At 46.6% G+C, this 23,150-nt stretch overlaps 3 protein-coding genes and 1 long non-coding RNA gene across 6 annotated transcripts; all 4 read right to left on the reverse strand.

The window, feature by feature from the left end:
* Positions 1–5,572: 5,572 nt before the first annotated feature.
* LOC136518821 (transcription factor BHLH148-like) lies at positions 5,573–10,124 on the reverse strand. Its single transcript, XM_066512512.1, has 2 exons — positions 6,666–10,124; positions 5,573–5,876 (listed from the first exon to the last, which is right to left on the reverse strand). The coding sequence occupies exons 1-2, from the start codon at positions 7,422–7,424 to the stop codon at positions 5,727–5,729; spliced, it is 909 nt and encodes a 302-aa protein (XP_066368609.1). The 5' UTR covers positions 7,425–10,124; the 3' UTR covers positions 5,573–5,726.
* A 1,714-nt stretch (positions 10,125–11,838) lies between these two features.
* LOC136518839 (uncharacterized) lies at positions 11,839–17,350 on the reverse strand. 2 transcript variants are annotated; one of them, XR_010774624.1, is made up of 5 exons: positions 17,219–17,350; positions 16,781–17,086; positions 16,516–16,608; positions 16,276–16,363; positions 11,839–12,017 (listed from the first exon to the last, which is right to left on the reverse strand). It is a non-coding gene; the product is annotated as an uncharacterized lncRNA (long non-coding RNA). The 2 variants fall into 2 exon arrangements; XR_010774625.1 differs by having other exon boundaries at positions 11,901–11,971.
* Positions 12,024–13,301, reverse strand: LOC136518828 (uncharacterized). The gene has a single exon (XM_066512522.1). The coding sequence runs from the start codon at positions 13,278–13,280 to the stop codon at positions 12,774–12,776; it is 507 nt and encodes a 168-aa protein (XP_066368619.1). The 5' UTR covers positions 13,281–13,301; the 3' UTR covers positions 12,024–12,773.
* A 512-nt stretch (positions 17,351–17,862) lies between the features above and the next one.
* LOC136538075 (DNA repair protein XRCC4-like) lies at positions 17,863–20,775 on the reverse strand. Of its 2 annotated transcripts, XR_010779191.1 has the most exons (5): positions 20,310–20,775; positions 19,132–19,260; positions 18,771–18,893; positions 17,966–18,503; positions 17,863–17,880 (listed from the first exon to the last, which is right to left on the reverse strand). XR_010779191.1 is itself a non-coding variant. In XM_066530065.1 (4 exons), the coding sequence occupies exons 1-4, from the start codon at positions 20,628–20,630 to the stop codon at positions 18,225–18,227; spliced, it is 852 nt and encodes a 283-aa protein (XP_066386162.1). In that variant the 5' UTR covers positions 20,631–20,775; the 3' UTR covers positions 17,958–18,224. The 2 variants fall into 2 exon arrangements, 1 of the variants encoding a protein (XP_066386162.1); XM_066530065.1 differs by lacking the exon at positions 17,863–17,880 and having other exon boundaries at positions 17,958–18,503.
* Positions 20,776–23,150: the final 2,375 nt, after the last annotated feature.

Here is a 23,150-nt window from a genome sequence, read left to right on the forward strand (position 1 = left end):
CTTTTCAAATCATCTCTCACAATCTCCTCCGGTGACAAGGGAAGCAAAGTGATGTGCTCTCCTTTGTACATGAGAACAATCTTGTTGGCGCGACCGCAAATTTGAGCATCTCGGTCATATAACCAAGGTCTTCCTAACAGCAATTGGCATGCTTCTATTGGAACCACATCACACTCCACTTGATCATTGTACCGCCCAATGGAGAAGGGAACGGTCACAATATTTGTTACACGTAGCGCACCACAATCATTTAACCATTGCATCTTGTATGGAGAAGGATGGCACCGCTGTTTTAGTCCCAATCTTTCAACTAATTCTCGACTTGCAATATTATTGCAGCTGCCATTGCCAACAATGATTCGGCACAACTTGTCCTTGATCATGCCCTGGGTGTGAAAAAGATTGTGCCGCTGGTTATTCTCTTCTTGGACAGCAGTAACACTAAGCACTCAGCAAGAAATGAAGCAATTGCCGTCTCCATCATCAGGTAGAATTTCATCACCTTTATCTTGCATAATTTCTCCATCATATATTGGAGCTTCTTCCTCAGGTTCGCTTTTAGATTCTCATTCACCTTGTTCATTTATAATCATGGTCCTTCGACTAGGACATTGAGCAGCAATATGTCCTCGACCTTGGCACTTGTGACAAATAATGCCTCGAGTATGGGAAGAAGAGGCAGTAGCTGATGCAACAGAAGGGGTTGCTGTGCTTGCAGTAGGACATCATTGTTCTTGCTGAACTGTAGGTGAAGAAGCAGTAGAGACCATGGTCTTTGCAGCACCAATGGATGGAGAAGGCCTAGTAACAACTCCTTGTGATCTTCCCCCACCAACAGTGATGTCGGGCTACTGTCGACGCCATGGAGTTGAAATTGATTGGCTCCCATAAGACCTTCTTCGTTCCTCTTACTGAATTTTCCTCTCGGTGCGCATAGCTTGATCAACAAGGTCTTGCAAATTATGATATGGAAACATCTCAACAAAACCTAAAATTTCTTCATTGAGACCATTCAAAAATCTTGCCATTTTTTACTCTTCATCTTCTCTAATTCCAGATCTCACCAAGAGTAACTCCATCTCCTTGAAGTAGTCATCAACAGATTTTGATCCTTGTCTCAATGTTTGTAACCTATTGTAGAGGTCATGCTGATAGCTTGATGGCACAAAGCATCTTCTCATCACTCTCTTCATCTTAGCCCATGTGTTGATATGATCACGTCCCAACACATGTTGATTTTCTTGAACTTGGTTCCACCATGTGAGAGCGTAACCTGAAAACTCAATAGAAGCAAGGTTGACACGCCTCTGATCAGAAAGATTATGCACTCTAAAAATCTGATCACATTGCTCCTCCCATTCAAGATAAGCATCAGCATTTTCTTTCCCTGAAAATTTTGGAATGCTCAACTTTACACGAGCAATGCTATCTGGATCATCTCTATTACGACGACCACGCTGATTTTCTCCATCCGGACCAGCACCACGATGATGTTCATGTGGCTATCCAAAACGCCCATGGTGACCAAAAGGATTTTCATTATCATCAAATCCTACCTCATACTCATCATGAACCTCATCTTCATCTTCAAATCATACACGACATCCATGTGCACGACGGCCTCCACGCTGATTATCAAAACCAGCACGACGACCACCACCATGTCCTCCATGGCCATCGCCGAAGTGATCAAATCCATGGCCAAAACCAGAATTCTCATCACCAGACTCCTCCCAGTGGTTTTCTTCATGACGACGATGTGGTCCTCGGCCTCCCTCCGTGGGAAGACGAGCGTCAAGCATCCTCTCCATCGCCTCCACCAGCGAGTTTGCCATGTGGCGCACCTCAGCTCGTGTGACAGGGGGCTCCCCATCTCCATGGTTTTCACCATGAATACTCGAATTGGATCCTGCCATGTTAGACTAGTCGCAAGAAAAAATGGAATAGGTAAATTTGTGAAAACACTCGATCTCACCTTTTACTTACCCAAGTTCTTTCCTGGTCTCAAAGACCGTGACAGTGCTGGTGTGGCAGCTTCAATGGAGGTGGTAGAGAGGTCATAAGGACTACGAATCGAACGTCCCGATTTAGGTTTTTGGTGGAGCTATAGGTGGCTATCAAGGAGGGCTACGGTACTACCAACCGAGTGGTTTGATGCGCTCAAAGATATGACGTTGCTGCTAACACAATCACCACCAACTCAAATATGTAACTGAAATTTTCAGCAATACAACGCAACACAGATCCTTCAACTTCTTTTCACTTCTCTTTTTTTTAAACTAATCTTTCCTTGTCTTTTTTTATCTATATTTTTTATAACACTGACAGCAGTAACAAACAAAACAACTCAAATTATATATAAACGGTGGTGTCTAGCAACTCGATGAACACAAAACACAACATAACAGTACCGTGAAATGGTTATAGGTATTTTTGTGTGGTCTTGGACTATAGGATATGAAAAAACACAAATATATGAAGTAGATTAAACAAGGATAATGATGTGGATGACGACAAGACCTACCGTGTCAATCCGAAGCTCTAATACCAGATGATAGGTACTGAACTATTTCAGTATGGGAGTTGGCCCGATCTTCACGACAGTAGATCATGATCAAGATAACTTGCAATAAGGTAGCGGGGATAAAAGGATAACTTGCTGAAGAACAGCAGAGTAACTAGCTTTATACCTGACCAAGGTGGGGTGCGACCAAGTGACGGGGAGAGAGAGACACCGAAACCATGAAGACTTCAACTCGATTTCCGAACGACCGCAGAACCACAACCGGAGCTAATCCACACAAGGCGGGGCAGCCGTACTGGAACCCGCAGAGCACGAACTAGTGGATTCCAGAGGAATCTCTTCACAAGTCCAGGAAGAACAAGGGTTTGGGTAAACACTCAACAGCTCGGCTGCAATTATCACTGGAATTATCAAATCATCCAAAAAGTCCTTTTCTAGTAGCCTCGAGGTGGTATTTATACTACGATAAGTCTCTTAAGAAAGATGTGAACTGAAGAAACCACGTTGGAGAAGTGGAAGGTCAACTGGTTAGAGCTTTTATGAAGTGGCCTTCAGTTTCCGCGCGTCTTCTGGTCTTCTGTGCAGTCTTCATTATTTTGGTCATAACTCCTTCAGTTTTGCACGGGATCTTTAGCTTCATGCAGACTGTTGAGCTTCAAAGCAGTCTACACTAAAACTGGTCAGATGCCACGCTGGATTGACTCGAATGTAGCTCTTCTCTCTGATCCATCCTTGATGTATCCTTGTCTTCCTTCTCGGAGAACCTGAGTAATAACAACATGCACGACTTAGGTAGCTCAAAATTACCATCAATGTTTAATTGAAATTCACAAAGTAGCGCGTGCACCTCTTGTTGTATCTTTTTGGTGCGGCTACGAGTGATTGGTCCAGTAGGAACTTGGAGTGGTGTATCAGCCGGTGAGGTGGTCGGAGAGGTCACCGAGGTCGGTGAAGTGGTCGGAGAGGTCGCCGAGGTGGTCGGAGAGGTCAGTGAAGTGGTCGGAGAGGTCGCCGAGGTGGTCGGTGATCTCGCCGAGGTGGTTGGAGAGATCGGAGAGGTCGCCGAGGTGGTCCGTAATCTCGCCGAGGTGGTCGGAGAGATCGCCGAGGTGGTCGCAGTGATCGCCGAGGTCCCCGACGTTGGCGTGGTCACATCAGTTGGTGGCCAAGAGCGCAAGATGCAGCAGATCACGACGAGGTGAGCTAGCGTGGGCGTGCGAGGAAGATGTACATGACACCTTTCACTGTGGGCGACGAATTTATAGCTTCACACTTGCAATTAATTCTAAGGTGTAGAAGCATGGCTTCTTTGCTTAAGGGGTGTTTGATCCGGCTATTAAAATTTAGGAGGTGTGTCGGGAGAATGTTGCATAGGGTATTCGGATACTAATAAAAAAACAAATTACATAACCCGTCTATACTCCACGAGACGTTTTTTAAGCCTAATTAATCCGTCATTAGCACATATTTACTGTAGCAAAATATTGTCAAATCATGGACTAATTAGCCTCAAAAGATTCGTCTCGCAAATTAGTCGTAAACTATGTAATTAGTTTCGTAATTAATCTATATTTAATACTCCATGCATGTATCCAAACATCCAATGGGACAGCGACTAAAATTTAGGAGGGGCAACCAAACACTTCCTTAGTCTGTCCTAAAATTACCAAAGCGACTTATAAATTAGTGCAGAGGAATACCAATCAGGTTAACCTACCCTTGTGATTTTCCGAATAAGGCCTTGCTGTGGTCGTCTCCTATTTATGGAATGCTAGTGGTAGTCGATTGTTAGAGATTAGCTAGATCGTAAAAGCTGAGGGGGGTGTTTAGACATTAGTATTATTTGGATTCCACGAATGAGGTTGGCGAATTTTAAAAGATGGAGGACAATTGAATCATGAATTCGATCGTGAAAGTTGGATTTCTCGGTCTAGTCTATGTGCGCGCCTTGAGTTGAATGCACGATAGTTCAGTTCATACCGAGTTACTGACGCATGCAAATGATGGTTTAGTCGGAACTAGAAAAAAATGTACTAACTTTTTTTTGGAAGGAAAAGAAGTTACTGACGCATACCATCATCCCACCGAAGATATGGGCCGTGAGTAGAAATATTTCCCCAGCACCCGCCATATGTGTAGGGGATCCATCTCGGCCTCTAAAAAATGCCAGCCCATCTACTTCAATCAAGTTTTTCTGTCCTAGGAAAACATCTGTGGTCCAACACCAACTTGGCCCATGCCGGCGAGTTCCGGGTCCCAACCCAAGTAGGCCGCTCAAAGTTGCAACAAGCGTGGCAGTGGCGGCAGCCTAGTCCCTTTCAGGTGGGTTCTAGAGAGTCAGACTGCTGACCGCAGAAGCGTGCGAGGCCCAAGAGGCCGACTAAGACCTCTTTTGTTTTCTCTTTTTTTCGAAAAGAGAGAGAGAAAAAAAAACAGTGCATATCATTAACTGGAAATAGGATTACAATCCAGAGAGGCAGTAGCTTGCCCCACGGTTGGACTTGTGATTTGTAAGAACAAGTAAACGATGATTAGCACTTAGCCCTAGTTCCATCGAGGGATAACAATAACATAAATAAAAGTACTCCTACATATCAGTGTCAGCGACGTACGTCACCGCAGCACATAATAATTCAGAGCCCAACTCTAACCGGCTAACTCACGTGAAATTTCCAGGAAGCGATTAATCCGAACCAAAAATCTGCTCCGGTCAACTAAGCACGACAACGCTGACACGCGACGCGCCGACGCTGGCCACTGGTGCCCCCTGACGCCGATGGCTTCGGTTTACAGCCACACGATAAATAAAAAGGCGACACCATTTGCAGCAGGAGTAGAAACCAAGGAGAGCACACCGGTTCCGGTTGCCGCCGCGACTCGGAATCTACAGCGCAGAGCCCACACGTCACGACCGGAACGCGCCAGCCCCTCGACCTCATTTCTCGCCCGCTTCCTCCGGCCCCTTTCGAGCTTTGATCCCGGCCCACGTCTCTTTTCTGTTGTAACAACACGAGTCCTACAATTTTGTACACGTGCACAAAATGCCACTTGGAGGCTGTGATACTCCTAAACAACACTGATTTGCACTTAATTAATAGAGCCAGGGACGTGGATGCTCATTTTGCACACCCGGTTCTTAAAAGAATGAAGAAATGAGCCTTGGGGTTCATGTTTCTTTTTGCTGGGGAGGGAGGATCGCGTGTCAAAACACGTTTTGCACGTGCGATGACGCCTGAGGGCCTGCAAAACCAGGGGCGGCAGCGGCGCTCCCAGTCCCAAGCTGCTGCTGCTTCCTCTCCACTTCCTGCATGAGCGCCTCCTCCACGGCCTTTTCCACCTCGCCGGCCGCAATCTGCACACACAAGACGCCAAGAGGAACCGCGTGGTTAGTTGCGTCGAGTAACAAGTGGCACATCCATTTGGGAGTAGGAAAAAAAGCAACAGCAGCAACTGCACGGGACGTATCAATTATCATGATAAGCTCCGCAATTACGAGATGATGCGTGTATATTCAGACAATCAAATTGGAGAGGCATTGACAATTGACAAGTTGCGGTTTACATAAAAAAATAATGGACATGGTGGTACTATGAAAAAGGGCAGAGTTGTCAGCTATATTGGAGTTGTTGTTTGATTTGACATGTCAAGGTTAATGTTAGCTAATAGAGGTTGCACATGGATTAGACTGTCTGTCGAAGATTTTATATAAAAAAAACATGTGAGGATTCGTTGAAGTTTTTTCCCCCCCGAAGTAGGGAGACCTGAGCAGGAGTTTGACACGGTTGACCAGTGTCAAAATGTGAATTTTGAAGTGGAATGACTCTGTTTTATATGATTTTCATTTGTGTCAATATGTTATATCATCTATTATTTGTTTAGCCAGATTGCCTAGATATATCCAAATTTGATCATACTTTCCTCATCCTTATCCTAGCGACAATCTGTTTTCCTATCCAACAATCTAACTCGGCGGTGAATCTTGTATGTGACTGAACTGTTGTATCCTTTTTCCCAACCTAAATTCTGGATCAGGCATTGCCAGCAAAGCTGGTGAGAAATTTGAGCCTTGCTCCAAACAGTGAACGTCGATAGTTCAACGACGATCGAACAATGAAGCTCGAGGAGGATTGAGAGTGCTCACCGTGGTCTCGACATTCATCTCCGTGCACAGCCTGCATCCGGACAGGTTGGAGCGGATGCCCCTGGCCCTGACGTCCATGCCCTTGAGGCGCCTGAGCGCCCCGATCATGGAGTCGATGGCGGACGCCGGCTCGTCCACCTCGAACTGCACCTTGACGCACTGCTGCCTGGCGTCGTGGCCCAGGATGCGGGCCTTGAGCTCCTCGTTCCGGCGCTGCAGCTGCTCCCGCGCGCCCCTCAGCTCGTGGATGTAGATGGCGGCCGCCTGCACGATGGAGTTCTTGTCGCCCCTGGACCGGGACGCCACCAGCGCGTGCAGGTCGGCGTAGCTCTGGCTCAGCTTCTCGCGCCGCTGCCGCTCCCGCATCATGTGCCGGAACCCGCGGCTGCTCTCGACGGCCGCGGCACCAGCCGGCTGCTGCTGCTGCCGCCGCGGCGGCGGCTCCTCCTGCTCCTCCACATCCTCCGCCATTGCCATGCTCTGCTCACGCTGTCCTTCCCCGCCCATCCCGCTCAGCGCGTCGATCATCTGGCCGTGCACGCTGGGGCCCCCGAACGGCGCTCCCGCCCCCACGCCCACGGTCGCCCCGGGGTAGTCGTAGTCCTGGAACGCGGTCGGCATCGGCGGCGCGAAGGGCGGCTCCTCTGGCGAGGCAATGAGGCCGAAGGGCAGCTCCGGTGAGGGCGGCACGGCGACGTGCGGGTAGAACGGAGCCTCGTCGTGGAAGAAGCTGGTGTAATTGTAGGAGTCCATCTGCATTTCCGGCCTCCGTGCTGCGCAGGTTCGGCTGCTCGACGCGGCCGGAGTGGAGACTGGAGAGCCGAGAGCGCGGTTTGGTTGCGTTTGCGTTGCCGGAGGAGAAGTGTTCGAGCGCGGGTTAAATAGGCACCGGTGCGGTGCGGGGGAGGATTAGGATTACGGGCGGGACCCGGGGAAAGGTCAAACCTGGGATTTCGCAATTGTTAATTCGGGCGGGGTGAGGGGGGAAAAGAGCACGTGCGAGCATGCGGCGACGCGCTTTGGAGTTTGGATACACGTGGATAAAAAGGAGCCGGCTCAGAAGGTTCACGTAGGAGGGGGCCACATGGAAACCGAGAGCCAGCGCTGTATTTGCCGCTCGCACCCCCACAAGAACTGCTATTTCAAATACTGATATTGGAACGCCAAAAACCAGTTTTCTTTTGGCAGATTATATGGTCAATACCACGGAGCCATAAATAGACATTTATAATAATTTGCAATTTTCTTCACTGATATATTGGTTATTGCCTTTTACAATTTCATAATTACAAAAAGATGCAATCCAAAAACAGCAAAAAAGTGTAAACAATATGACTGCTAAAAAGATTTGCAGCATTACAGAAAAGTGCCACTTACACTTCAAACTTTATTATACCACATTGAAGATTCACATAAGTGGTTGAGATTAGAATTCCAGAGCATCATTTTGAAACTAAAAAAGCGAAGTTTTTCTGAAGGGTTAGCAGGGGATTCCGTACCTTTTTTTTTGGTAAATGCAAAGTTATAGCATTACTCACAAATTTACACACTGATAAACCATCTAAGCGAGATAAACACATACTACCATGACAATGAGTTTAGCTATGGCCAAAATGTGGAAAAGATTTAAATGTCAGTTAATTCGTGATGATGATACGGGGATTTCCTAGTTAAATTCAAGAATAAGGGTTTTTTTTCATATAAACAGTAAGTTTGAGGGCTTAATATGCACTTACTTTATTATTAGTATAAAAATCATGGACATATTATGTTCAAAGAAGTGCCACGCTAACTACCGGTCAACAAAATCATCATATTTGCACGTTGTGCCACATACCCACAACAGTACACGAAAGATATAAAAATCCGTACGTATTTGCATTTTCCCTAGTATCGATCTAATAAATATATTTAAGGAGGACTGGAGGAGAAATTCAAGCAAAGAGCACATGAACAGGACGATCGAGCCACCTCACAGTCACAGATGCATGTGAACTAGGACCCGGCACAGCTATAGTACAAAGCACACGTCAGATGCCATGCCATGCATGCCACATGGACACGGTGGAGAGACCATGACTCCGTGCGAGAGAGCGTGCGTGTCGATGTTTGAAGAGGCAATGACGAGTAGAGACTGCTCCTTGACCGTATAATCTTCTACTCTCTCTATCTCTTCTTGCTCTGCTCCCATCCTGGACACGTTTCTGGCGACACGGCACGGAAGCTTCTATTCTTCATCACCGAGTTGTTCGTGCATGTACTTGGTAGTGCATTGTCCCTTTCCTTTGTTTTTCTTTCTCTTTAAAAAAAGTTTCACCTGATCGCCCGGTAAATTTAGTTTGTTGTTCATTTTGTTGTGGCATGTGGACCGAGGGTGACAGTGCAGTTTATATATATGTATAAAATCCAAGGTCCATGCGTAGTCATGGTGATGTGGTCGTTTCGTTGGTGGTTCCAAATATTGCAGTCCAGATTCGGTGTGTGTTCCCCGTGATAGCCTCCGCACTAGCTCCATGTGTTTTGTGAAGTTCAGGCACTTGTTTTCCAAGTCAAGTGCGAGGTGATTGGTAGTTTTTGTCTGGCTCATTTGCGTACGTACGCATGGAATTTGCAGATCACCCACATGTCTGAAAGTGATGCATGCATGCGCACACATGATGGAACAAGGCATGCAGTCGTTACGTTGCTTAATATGGATTAAAAATATATGGCACATCACCGTTATGCATCAGTTGTTCAATGAATCTAACAAAACACCATGAGGCTATCAAGGGGGAACACACCAAATCTGGAGTTGTTGATACTCCAAAAGGGCTATAGTTTTAGGAATACTATGGTTTTAAAACTAGAAGGTTTGTGGCATCCAAACATCCTCTAAAAACATACTTGTTTTTCAAATCATCTAAAAATACTTTAGATCAGCAGAATTGTTAGTTGTTTTCCAAATGTCGGTTTCATCTCTTATTTACTACAACATGCAATTTGCAAACTAATCACAGGCGTGAAAGTGATGCTGCATACATAATGGATCTGTGCAGCCGTAGTTAAAACAAGGGCCGGTTGGATGTATGTCAACTGAGTTCATGGTTTTAAAATTCAACAATTAATAAGATGACCCCTTCCACATCTTTTCTAAACTTACATCTATGGCGGCTCTGCAAAATTTAAGTCATCTTAGATCTATCTAACCCTTTAAACATCCCATTATATTCAGAGAATCAACTTCCACATACGCATGCATTTTTGTAAAGTTCAGTGAATGGTGGTTTGATCCTATTCATTTACATATGCATGGAATTTGCAAATCACCCACGTGTGTGAAAGTTCATGCAAAACACCATTTCCTATCCAGTATCCATTTGCATTCCTAGATACGAGACGATAGGAAGCTTCTTCATAGCTTTTGTAATTTCTTTGTAATATACTACCTTAGTCCCGCAAAGAGTCTTATTTTTATTTTGTTCTAATTAAACTCAAACAATCTTCAGTTTAACTAAATTTATATAAAAATACTGATATTTACTATAACCCCAACTTGTTTGGGACTTAAAGGCTTTGTTGTTGTTGTACTGATATTTACTATAACAATTGAAATATCATCCGATTCATCATGAAGTATATTTTCGTAGTAAATCTATTTAGTGCCATAAATGTTGATAATCTTTTCTATAAATTTAATCGAACATAAGATAGTTTGACTTAGGACAAAACATCACTCTTTGTGAGATGGAGATAGTATCAATCACACACCTTAATTATAAATTAAACTGAGTATCATGGCTTCAATCCCCCTTGCCCCTCCTTGCCTCCTACTATGAACGCGGTATATATGCTTATTGCCACAATTGTTATTGCTTTTCCTATAGGTTTCAACTTTCAAGCAACTCCATGCATGTATCATAAAATGGTTACATTGTACATGCCTCCAGGAACAATTAGGCTCAAAATTTAACATCTAAGTTCGCAAAGACCGAGTGGACAAAGAAGTTGCAGCTACAGGTGCGTGGTGGTGGTGACTGGTGACATGGGAAGGCACGTCTTGCTTTGGACGACTACACCCTCATTTTACTTAAGGGCATGTGTAGAACAGGAGTAGTTCTTAGTGACACCCTTTTTTACTGCACTGATGGTCAGAAATGGTGATCCCTTGTGCTGTACGACTGGGGCCCAATTGTAAATGTGTATTAAGACAGCCACCTAGTATAAATGTATTTTTATGTATTTTTACAGACGGATGACTTAAGCGACCACATCTAAAAATACATTCCTAGAAATACTTAAGCGACCAGTTTGATTTTAGCTGTCTATAAAAATAGTTGAGAAGCGGGAGTTCTTTGGTCTTGTAGTACTACCTCCAAAAAGGATACAATTATTCTAAATTGGATTGGCTCAATCTTTCTTAATTTTAACTAAATTTAAAGAAAATATTATTAATATTACTCCAAATAGGTATACTATAAATAAATATTATATGATTAATCTAATGATACTTATCCGGTATCATAAATGCTAATATTTTTTTATAAATTTGATCAAACTTAAAAAGTTGACTTATATTGAAAAACGAGCATTATATCCTTTTGAATGGAGGTAATTACCGTTGAACTTGGGTGAGAATACATACTTTTGGTGCTGTGCTACCAACACACAGCATACTTTTGGTGAGAAAGTTTGGGCTTCTGCATGTGAATTGGTTGACATGGAGCATATTTAGGGCTAGTTTGGCAAAGGCTTTGGCTCCTCTAGAGAAGCAATTTCTCTCTAGAAACCTTCATTAAAATGGTTTCTCCTATTTTTGTAGGAATAGATAGAAGAGGTCAAATGTCTATATTGTACCTCTATGTACATGGCTTATAGTTATATATAGAAGAGTAAATGAAAGGGTTAGCTTGAACTGTATTTTAGCAACTAAAACCATTTAGAGGGTTATTCAAAAGATGTATAACACACATAAATTTACTAGAAATTATAGTGTTCTCTGGGATCATTTTTTTCTTCAAAAGCTTAAAAACATGCACGGTCATTGCCAACAGCTGCACGCCTATTCTAGCTACAACCTTGTCGAGCCATGTGGCTAGGCCGACCGTGGCCATAGCTGCCCGTTGCATGCCACCTGTTGTCGTTAGCTGCCCGTTGCATGCCACCGCCAGCCGCCAGCTGGGCTCCTGCACAAAGGTTGTTTTGTCGTTCCAGATGCGTAGGAGGTGAGAGTTGAAAGAAACCACGTTTTCGCAACAGCTCGTCCAGGCTTCTTCGTCGGAAGCATTTCTTTGATGAGCGTTTGACAAGTTTTTATTGGAGTCGCTCTAGAAGCGGTGCCAAACGAACCCCTAGTTAGGACGAGTGTGGACCCTTTGGACACAAAAAATATTTATGGTTAAAGGGAGTACCCCTCCATTTTTCAAAATGAAGGCGTTATTTAATCTTGCAAGGTCTTTAAACTAGACTTTGACTATTAGTTTCTGTTAAAATCATAACAGAAAGAAAGTACTTCAAATGTGAATTCAATAATATCATTTTCATATAACATAACTTATATTGTAGAGGCTAATTGAGTAATTGTTTGTTAAAATTTTACGAGGTTTGATTCTTAAAATGTGTGCACACATTATAATTTATAAAGTGGACACGGACACAAGCATGACTTGCTATTATACATGTACGTATAAGCTTGTATAACAATGTCCTTGCCGGGTACCTCCTGGCCACTGGTCCTTAGGCTATCTCCAACAACAACACTCAAAATACAAGACTCATTCGTCCTTTGGGTAGCGCTACAGGCAAAAGGTTCAATACATATTCGGCATCTTCTCCAACAGATCCAAAAGAGAATCCTTTCTGCAAATGGGTTTCCAGGAGAGAGGATGCCTCTCAGACTGTCTCCAACGTGGAGAGGCAAATCCAAAATGCGTTCTACACAGTACTTTTGCCTACCCAAAACATCCTCCAACAGGTGACCTATTCACGTTACCCATTTTGCCTACGAACCCAAACGAAACGCAAAAAAGCATAGCCTCTCTCATCGCTACGCAAATCTCCGCCCGCGCACGCCTCCGCGTCGGAGGAAGCCCCGCGTCCGAGGAAGCCCAGGCGCCGGCGCCCTCCTCCTCATCCCTCTTCCCTCCGAGGCCTGACCCCGCGACTGACACCCGCGCACGCCTCCGCGTCGGAGGAAGCCCAGGCGCCGGCGCCCTCCTCCTCCCGCGACGACGAGGTGGACCCGTCCATGGAGCCGCTCCTCTTGTGCCCTGCCACGCCGCCTCCCTGCAGCGAGAGGTCGTCGAAGAAGGCGGCGTCGAGGGAGAGGCTCCGCATGTGCGCCCTGCTCGGCGGCCTCGGTGGCGCCGCAGACGCCGGGGAAGCCACCTGCTGCTGCGACAGCGGCTGCTGGGGCGGCGCCTGGGGCTGCGGCGTCGGGTCCGACGCCACGGGCGAGTCGTCGGAGAGCGAGGGGAAGTCGATGTCGGAGAAGCCGAAGTCCGCGTCCGGGTCCAGCAGCAGGTCCGCGTCGGGCAGCCGGATGAACGTCTCCGAGTGCGCCCGCCGGTGGTGCCCCCCAGCCCCACCCCCGCCGAAGCAGATCGACGGCGCCGGTGGCGGGAAGCGCGGGTCCATGGCAGGCGGCCGGCCGGGCCGATGTCAACGGCTGCGGTGGCGGTGGCGCGGCCGGTGGGGAGCGGAGGGATGAGGACTGGGGGCCGCCGGCGTGGTTCGCCGCCCTGGTTGCCGTCGGGATGGGCCTTCCCTCTTGCGTCGCCGTTGGAGAGGGCTGTTTTACGGTCGCGTGACCTTTTCCTGTGCAAGACCCAAAACCGGGAATGGGTGTGGTGTTTAGGTCTCCGTCGTTGGAGACAGTCTCAGGCAACCCAAAATAGATCTCCCGTATAGGTACTCTGTTCGAAACTGATTTTGGATTTGGGTGCTCATATGGTTTCCTTGTTGGAGACAGTCTTAAAGGTTAGTAAGACTAGGACGCCGGTTTCAACGAAGGGGTGGGAGAGCCGCTGTATGCTCGTCCCACCGGGTAAATCTCCAGCGATGATGGGAGAGAGGGTGGTTGCCCCTGACAACCCAGGCGACGGGCACGTCGTCGCCGGCACATGCTGCGCCGAGGGACGCTCCGGCGGCCCCCCTGCACCCGCTCCTCTCAACCCACCGACCAGTGCCGTTGCGCCCCATTGCCTTCGTCACCAAACCTCATCGGCGAAAGGGCCTCTCACTCTCACCGCCACCCACAACTCCACAAAGCTCCCACCACTTCTCCCCAGCCCTCCTCCACCCGCAGAAACCCGTCGCCATCGGCACCAGCGCCGGCGCCGAGACCTTCGGAAGCAGTTCGCAGCAGACCGCAAGAACAACAAGAGCAGCAAGAGTGCAAGAAGAAAGGTGGTTCAGGTGAGCGTCAGGCCTGGGATTGAATTCCAGTCTCTGGTCCTCAGGGACCTCTGCTCCGACGTCGTCACGCCTGAGCCCAGCTCGAACTCAGGTGCTTTCTGGATCACCCCTCCGTTCCGTTCTCCGAGGTTCTCGGCCGTTTCCATCTCCAACATGCTGTCCTTCTTCCTTTGCGCTCCACCCCATCGTGTGCGTGCCTCGGCCGTTGAGCCTTCCGTCTTTTGCGCTCGAGTCGCCTCAGAAAATGTCGCCAGCTTCATCCTTACCCACCGGGAGCTGAAGCTGCATAAATGTATCTTTACCCTCCATGCCTCGCTCCCCACGGCTTCTGCCATGGTCGGCCAGCTGAGGGAGGAAGAGGACTTTACTCCCGGCCACCCACCTCTGCCTGGAGTAACGAAGCTGAGTAACTCCTGCGCAGTGCTCGGGGCTCGAGGCGGGGTCGAGTTTAAGAGGCTGGACGTGGAGAGATCTCCAAATCTCGCTATAGTCCCTTCGGACTCGACCAGGAGTTATGATGTTCCCCTTCCTCCTGTCTTGTCCCCGGCAAGGGAGCAGCGAGATGGTGAGCAGTCACAGGGGAAGGAACCCCATGCTGCCGCCAACGTGTCGGGACAGATGAAGGCATGTTCGGCTGGTATTAAAGCCGGCTGAAGCTATTTTGCTAGAGAGAAAAATACTGTAGATTCTAACTGATAAGCCGGCTGATAAGTTCAATGCTGCTGCCAACGGCTCTAAGAAAAGCCGCTCCTCATCACCCCTTCAATGCTGCTGCCAACGGCTCTAAGAAAACTTATGCTGAAGCCCTCCTCTCATCTGGTATTTCTACTACCTCCGGCTCCGAGTAGAGCAAGGGCAAACGCTGCCCTGCCCCCTTCGTGCCTCCCTCCGTTGGGTGCTTCCGCTGCCTTTCGTCCTCTCACATGGTTCGTGACTACCGTGACCCGCTCAGGCGCCGGCGCTGTGGTGGCGACGGCCAGGGACGGAGCTCAGTAGAGGCGAAACTGGGCTCCGGCCCCTGCTTGCCTTCGCAAAATCATGAAGGACTAGTAGTAGCATGCTGATGAAGACTAAAGTAGGTAAAGCCTAGTAGTATCTAGTAGTATCTGGGAAGGGGCAGCAGAGAGCAAGAGACGTAGTAGGCAATACTGTAGTGTTTAGCATTGAATTAGCCCCCCCTTAATATTGGGTCACGCTCCGCCACTGGCGACGGCCACCGACAGTTCCAGTGCTCCATGCCTGTTGCGCGTCGCCGCCAAACCCCTTTCACCCGCCGCCACCCGGCTTCAGCTCGCCATGTCTGCCTCCCTGTTCCTGTTCCTGTCAATGCCGCCGTCCCATGTGTCCCTCGGACACTTCCTCCTCTTCCTCCGCCTGAACAGGGTGATGCTGCTGGTGTGTCCCGGTAGCCTCCTCCAGTGGCCTCGCCACAGGCCATCGTGCAGCTCGTCTTGGGATGACAATGAAAGAAGCTGCAAACCTCTGGCAATTGGCAACATCGTCTACCAAGACAAGACAGAAGTGTAGTAGCGGTTTGGTGTACCTCTATTGTTTCCTTTATGGTTAGTCTCTCTTTAATTTCTGCTGTGTAATCTCCCTTAGTTTGAACAGCAAGCTCTTTACTGCTCCTGTGCAATATATCAGGTGTGGCCGTGTTGACAGTTCAAAAAAAAGGACGGGGAATAGCCTCCCCTCCTTATTTTACTTCATATAAACAAACAAAAAGAAACCCAGTAGCACACTTGTACCCGAGCTAGCCTAAACAGTTCTTCTTTGTATTCCAGCGGGAATACAAGAACACCTAGATCAAATCTGTAGGAAATGACTTTTGCGGCCTAACCGAGTGATGTAACTATGTAAGCTTGACATGAGATATGCAACTCTACTTCATGGCGTGCTACATTTCTTCCGAAGAGCACGGCCATGGATCGGCAGCAGAGTCAGGAACTCCGTTTGCGAAATTTTACTGCAGGCATAGCCTTGTGCGGTGCCTATGGGAATCAGTTCCTCTAAGCATCAGACTCGTGGTGAAGCAGAAAGAATGAACGGCCAAGCAATACATAAAAGAGCACAAGGTTCAGCAGAACACATAGATGGATCCCAATAATTTCAGCCCCCCCCAAAGGCAGGGCACTTATGAAAAAAATACCAAGAAGGCAAGGTATGTGGGACAATCACAATCATAAGGGAAGCGAGGTCTGTCATGGTAGAATACCTGAAAACGATGGGCCCAACAATCCAGCCCCAAGAACAATCTGAAGTTATCAATTCCTTATTCAGAGCTTCACCCATCTCCAGTTCCACTGTTTGGAAGGAAAACCATAGAAAGTGCAAATTATAAGATTTTTTACTAAAGAAAATGAATATATGCCCAATATAAAGAACAGAGATTCCATCGGAACAGAGAGACCAAGGTAATGCAACAATTACAGTGGCGTCAGAGTTTAATACACACCTGACCAAGATGGACACAGCGGCGATTCCAGCCCCATGGAAAACCTGAATTTCTGAATTTCTTTGCAGAGTTTCACCCACCTCACTCTTTGCACTGTTTTCAATGGAAAACCATAGACAAGAAATCGAATTAAATGGCCTTTCCTAAAGAAAATGGAAGATATGCTGATGCTTCAAGCTACACTAAAAGTGAAATCTATGGCCTCAAGGGAATATGTTTTGAGATCTGTAACTTTTGGTGCATACTTTTCAATTGAACTACTTACACTGAATGATGTTCCGCTTCCAATTTGGGGACGGGAAACAGCAAAACGAGAAAATAAGTCCACTTCATCTCCCCAACTTTTTTTTCATGAAAATCCGATTACACGAACATCCCCTTTCTAAAAAGATATCACGAACAGTCGATCCATACCACGAGCGAAGCATATGCATCAGTGCATCACCCATCGTTCGTCCCAAACAGACGGAGAGAGAAATTCAGCTCATCATCAGTTCATCACCAAGCATGAACTGCCCCTCCAAAAAGTCATCTCCTGAGACGCAATCACGAAAGGAAGAACACTCCAGAGCTAGGAAAAACGAACGAAAATTCAATGAGAAAACTGTAGCCCTACCCAGCAACCAAAACAACCAGCGACATCAGAGCTCCCAGAGAAAAAGACGCACCAGCGAATCGCATTAGATCAGCAGCAAGTTCTTACCCCAGCTTGGATTCGTTTCCAGATTCGATTCGTCTTCCCGCTTGGTCTCCCGCGGAGGCGGAGCTTCCCCGTCTGCCGCGAAGGTTGTGGGGGAGCAGGTGGTGGTCAACAGCAGGAAATGTTTTGCCGCGTGGAACTCACCTTGTTATCTTGTCGAGTTCCTCCACTGATATTTACTCCCTATTCCATCAAATATTTAACACATACATAAAATAATAAATATAAACTAAAAATAACTAATTATACAGTTTATGACTAATTTACGAGATAAATCTTTTAAACCTAATTCGCTCATGATTTGACAATATGATGCTAACACATGTGCTAATGATGGATTAATTAAGCTTAATAAATTCGTTTCGCGAACGGATTTTATAATTTATTTTTTTATTAATATTCAAATATCCTATGCGACACCTCAACGTGATATCTAATGTGACACATCAAAATTTTACGCCTTCGATTTAAAAAGCGCGGATGATTATTTGGTCCAGCAGCCAACACGCTTGGAGGACTCTGAATATTCTGACTCTGCAAACTGATTGGCAGTCTTCGCCTCAAATGCACTAAAAACACGTGGTCAAACATTTCTTCCTTTTTTTTCTTTCCTTTTTCCAAGCAAAGGAAAATATGTCTCAGACGGGGACGTGAAAACGACCGTGCTAATGGAGCAAAATGCAGGGGAAAAACATGTCACACATGTGATGAAATGCAAATTTCTCCATGGACGAACCAAAGAAGACTCACAATAAGTTCACCGTACAGTGTTGTTTTGGACTTTGGTACCTTCCTCCGCTAAAAACACGTGAAGAACATTTCCGACTACTTTAGGATGATACACCACGAAGGCCAGCTTCAGATGGACCTCACAAGGTACATGAAAGACACATGCTCTTTGAAATGAGACTAGCTGGATACTTCGATGACAGACACACCACAATGATTAACGTTTTCCAAGTAGGACCCGCTATTGTCAGTCTAGGCAGTTAGCTTGCTTCATCCGGGTCTATTTTTTCGCTCTCTTGCGACCTCTTCCTCTTCCTCTGGAGGTAGATGCGGATTTGTCAGGAGAACTATGAACGTTGCCGCTGCCTGTCCCAGAGGGTTCATCGTTGATGCTTGCTTCTTTGTCACTTTCTCCCTCGAAGAGCTCTGTCCGGTCCGTTGAGTTCTCCTCCTCCTGCTCCACCTCCTCCTTTGGATTCTTGCCAGCGGATTCGAGTTCCACAACTTTATCTCTGAGTTGTCTGAGCTTGGCCTTCTTCGAATTTAACACAGCCACAAACTAGAGGAACACAAAAATGGTGAGTAATGCATAACTAAATTAAGATCAAAATTACAACTGAATGAGAAAACAATATGTCTAAACATCATCACGAAAGGGAGCAAAAGGCAAGGCCCAGCAACCAATGTTTTTAAGTAATAACAGTATACATCAATGCAAAGAAGCCGAGGGTATACATATCAGTATGCTGAATTTCGTATGGAGCTGCATAAGAAAATATCACCTGCAGTAGTCACCAAATGAACACAGTAACATAAGAAACTGTACCTTTGAAAAGGTGGCTTGTTCAAACTCAGCTTTCTCATTGTTAAATCTTTCACTTTGTTGCAAGCACTTCTCAGCTTCTTGTTTCAACTTGTCGAAGGATTGTGTTTTCCTCACCACCTCTTCCTAAATAAGAAATTATAAAAAAATTAGTAAATTTAGGCCCAAGTAAGAAAGGTGCTGAAGTGGTTCAGTAGCTTGGTAGTTGGGGGATAATTCGGGCAAATCAAGTTTATATTCATCTGCACCTCATGAATCGATTCACCCTTTGGTCATCTTTAAATTCAGCATAAGCATAGCTTAGCGAACCTTTTTTAGAATCACAGGTAGTCTGAAATGGAAGAGGTAAAGCAAAGGGGCATACACTCAAGCGTATATTTGCATCCATAAGAAAATCCAGGATCTCAGATATCGTCTGCTGCGTGTTTGGTGAAGGCTGCAGCTTCCATCGCCATTCCAACTTGGTACCTTGTCTTTCAAATGTCCATGAGAGCTAAATGGAACAAGGCAAAAAAATTCAGGAAATAAGCAAAGACCAAGAAATCTGAGAAGCTGGAAGACTGGTCTGAACGTTAGACGCATAATAGCCATATGAACATATTTGAACTCAAGTGCAATACATCTTCATGTTTCAAGATGGTAAGATCAATACAAAAGCTGGAAATAGTGACAACTCTAACTAATTACTAAGCCTAGATATGAATAATCAAGACAGCCAAATGTGAAGGAACTAATCAGTACTAGAGGTGGCAGTGAGCACATAGCCACATACTATGATAAAAGTTCTTTTCACTTCCAAGCGTAGATCTGAAGGTTGGTCTATTGCCTGGACTTTTTTCTTGGTTCCTTAGTTCCATCTCAATTGTGGTTGACCCTACCTCAAACTGTCTTACTGTTATGATTTAAACTATTGGAATTGTAAATGCTGTCTGGTGACCTATGTAAATGAAAAAGATGGCCACCTCTCCCTCTTATTCTTGAAAGGGATATATGACAAGTTTGCAAGGGGGGCCATCATTAGTAATGAGTACGTACCACACAAAACGTTTGTTGAAAGGTCAGCAGATGCCGAAGTATTATCAAATCAGCATACAGTGGCACCTTAATCCAACAGTGTTTATAACTTTAATTTTCTGAAGAACTCATTAATGGTTTTTATGGAACTGATCCGTGTAGGCGCATACGAATTTGAGAATAGATCGGTAGGTCCCTTGAAAGGTCCAAATCCAACAATGCAGACGGAACTCAGCGACTTGTGTGAACTAAGATAAGAAAAAGAAGACCTGAAATATCCTTTTAACATCATCTGCACTACTGTGAGTCTAAAACCCATGGGCAAAACGACCCAAATGAGGATCAAACTTGGTAGCGTAAACCTGAAATAACAACCCTCGCAGACTTGCATCCATGTGAAATCGAATAGGCAAGTTTTTTCAACCTGGCCTAGAATCAGCTCACTAATCCAATCTACTCAACAACACATACGTACCCAACAGCACAGTAAGATGAAAATATTGGGCGAAAAGAGCCGAACGGACTGACCCTGCGGTTGCCTTTGCCGGCGTCGTGGAAGGAGTACGTGGAATCAGGCTGTTGGAAGGCGAGGTAGTGCTCGGCGAGGGCGAGGTAATCGGCGACTGGCTGGTCCCACTGCTCGGCGCGGAGGCGCACCTCGTGGTCGGAGGCGTCGGCGACCCAGGCGCCGGCACCGTCGGTCACCGCGAGGGAGAAGCGGGACGGCAGCCACGTGGCTTTGACGAAGACGGTGCCGGCGCCCGCCGGCACCGCCTTGGGGTCCTCCACTGGCACCGAGAGCTTCGCGCAGCTGTGCCTCGCCGGCGCCGCAGGAGAGGCCGCCGCCATGGTCGTTGCTGTCGACCTCTCTGTCAACGAGGGGATGCGACTCGGGCAGACGGGCCCGGATCGGCCGTTGGAGACGGCTGCGCGGCGCACGAGACGCCTGTGGACCGTCCGATGACGCGACCGAGTTGGAGGGTTTGCGGGGAGCTGGGGACCCTCGCATCTCGCAATTCGCAAGGCCTAGTCTCTGTTCAGGACTCGGCAGGGGCGTGCAATGCACCATGTACATTTTCCAAAGTTCGTTGGTTGCGTACGTGGTGGAGTCGACGTCACACAAAAACAACTTTCGAACCTCATGTGATTAGGGCTTGGTTCGTGGCCAAAATTTATCAGGCTAAGAATTTGGCAAGCCAACGTTAGGTACAAAAAATGTTATAAATTTGGTAAGCGAAATGTGAGAGGTTGACAAGTATTATTAATAAAACCAAACAATAACCAAAAGCATAGCTTACGAATCTTTGTCTTCGTATTTTGAAGCCAACCAATCACACTCTAGGATCTCTCTAGCCTGGCACCTAATTTTTGACCATATATTTACAATGCTTTTTACGCTATCTTATTATTATATTTACAATGATTTTTTCGCGTACACCTCGATGACACGTACGATCAAACCATATGGAGATGGACAGTTCTCAGTCAAGTCAGCATATGCTGCATTGCATTCCACGTCGCACCCGGTCCCCGGTTGCACCTTGAGCCCCGTTCGTTTGTAAGCCATAGCTGAAAATACTGTTAGCTGATTTATTATGAGAGAAAAAAATTGTTCGTTAGTTGAAAAAATACGGACACCCCTATGCGTCAGGATGTTCCTGTGGCTCGCTCTTCGACGGAAGCAATGGACCGCGGACTGTCGGCTCAGGCACGGGCTGGACGCCAATGAAGCCTGCTTCCTCTGCGGCCAGGAACCGGAGTCCATAGACCACATCGTTGTTTCCTGCTCGCAAGGTATGCCCAACTTCGACACAATCTTCGACTGGTGGAACGGATGGAGATTGATGTGGTCTGGCAACAACAGGCTAGGAGCAGACACTTTGTTCGCCTTAGTTGCCTTAGCCCTGTTTAGTTTCCTCTCAAAATGCTAAATTTTTCAAAATTTTCCATCACATCGAATCTTTGGACGCATGTATGAAGCATTAAATATAAATAAAAAATAAAACTAATTACACAGTTTAGACGAAATCCACGAGACGAATCTTTTAAGCCTAATTAAACTATGATTGGACATTAATTACCAAATAACAACGAAAACGCTACAGCGTCGTTTTGCTAAAAATTTGGGCAACCAAAGTGGCCCTTAGCTATGGAAGGAGAGGAATGCAAGATGCTTTCGTGGCGCCACCACCTAGATTCCGCAGCTACCAGCCGTGATCAAGCATGATGCCAAACAATAGGTGCAGGCAAGCGCAAGAAACTTTGGTTGTCTAATTTCTAGCATGGTGGGCATGAGCTTCATTGTAGTCCTTTCGAGCCCACTCGCAGCGCGGGCGAAGCGCTTTGTAACAAAACTTCTCCTTTCTTAATACAATGATGCGTAAACCTTTTGCGTATTAAAAAAAAACAATGATTCATTTAGTGTGATTTATTAGACATAGTAATATAATTTAGGGATAAGACAATTTCTAAAAAGTATATGTCAAATTTTTCAGATTGCAGATATCAAATAAATATATGTCAAATTGTTCACAAATATTTGACAAATTTCAGAAAAAGTGACACACTGTTCACAAATTGGGGATGGGAGGGGGCCTCGTCGTCGATGTTGTCGGCGGGGCGAGCAGCAGGGGCGGAGGGAGCCGCGTCACCACAGTACCACGCGCTCCGACGAGTAGCAGGGCGACACCACGACAGACGGAGCACGGGCACCAAGCAGTAGGGGCGGAGGGAGCCGCGTCCGGCCAGAAGGCGACGACGGAAGGCCATCCTGGGAGGCGGCGGAGGGCCGGCTTGGGAGCGGTGGGGCCGGCGGGGGAGGTCCGGCCCGAGGTGGCGGCGGAGGGCCAGAGCAGGCGCGGGCCCTTGCGGAGGGAGGAGGGGGGGGGGGGGGCGGAAAAAATCGAGTGTTTGGGTACGGCCGAAACAACCTAGTGACGGTTAGTATTTGTCTCTGATTAACGACAAGTTCAGTGATCCACTTGTACTCCGTACCTGTACTAGATGAGGAATATTTCAAGCTATTGAATTCGCAACATAGAGTATTGCTCCCGTTTGAATCTCTTAACGAAGTCTTGAAACACTAGCACAAAAGGAAGTAGTGGCATCATCAATAAGGGGGCGTTTGGGAAGTGGGAAATGAGCGGTGGGCATGGGATATAAGGGGACGACTATACCCATACCCATGTTTGATAGTGGGAAAGGGTAATACTGTTAGATCGGGTATGGGAAATGAGATGCTCCTATCCCAGTGATCCTACCCCCAACGAAAGGGGTGGGTTGCACATTAGCAGTTGCACTTCAGTCTGTAACAATTGACTCTGCAATGGTCGTAACAGCTAAATGCTGTTGAAATGAAATTGTGTTTGC

This window comes from Miscanthus floridulus, chromosome 2 (genome assembly GCF_019320115.1).
Source record: "Miscanthus floridulus cultivar M001 chromosome 2, ASM1932011v1, whole genome shotgun sequence".
NCBI lineage: Eukaryota > Viridiplantae > Streptophyta > Magnoliopsida > Poales > Poaceae > Miscanthus > Miscanthus floridulus.

Excerpts from the sequence above, each read along its gene's own strand:
- LOC136518828 (XM_066512522.1), bottom strand. The coding sequence starts at position 13,280 with ATGGACCCGCGCTTCCCGCCACCGGCGCCGTCGATCTGCTTCGGCGGG.
- LOC136538075 (XM_066530065.1), bottom strand. The coding sequence starts at position 20,630 with ATGGCGGCGGCCTCTCCTGCGGCGCCGGCGAGGCACAGCTGCGCGAAG. Across the intron at positions 19,261-20,309 it reads CCGGCAAAGGCAACCGCAGG|CTCTCATGGACATTTGAAAG; the intron begins GTCAGTCCGTTC and ends TGTTCCATTTAG. Across the intron at positions 18,894-19,131 it reads ATGCAAATATACGCTTGAGT|GAAGAGGTGGTGAGGAAAAC; the intron begins GTATGCCCCTTT and ends TTTCTTATTTAG.
- LOC136518821 (XM_066512512.1), bottom strand. The coding sequence starts at position 7,424 with ATGCAGATGGACTCCTACAATTACACCAGCTTCTTCCACGACGAGGCT. Across the intron at positions 5,877-6,665 it reads AGATGAATGTCGAGACCACG|ATTGCGGCCGGCGAGGTGGA; the intron begins GTGAGCACTCTC and ends TTGTGTGTGCAG.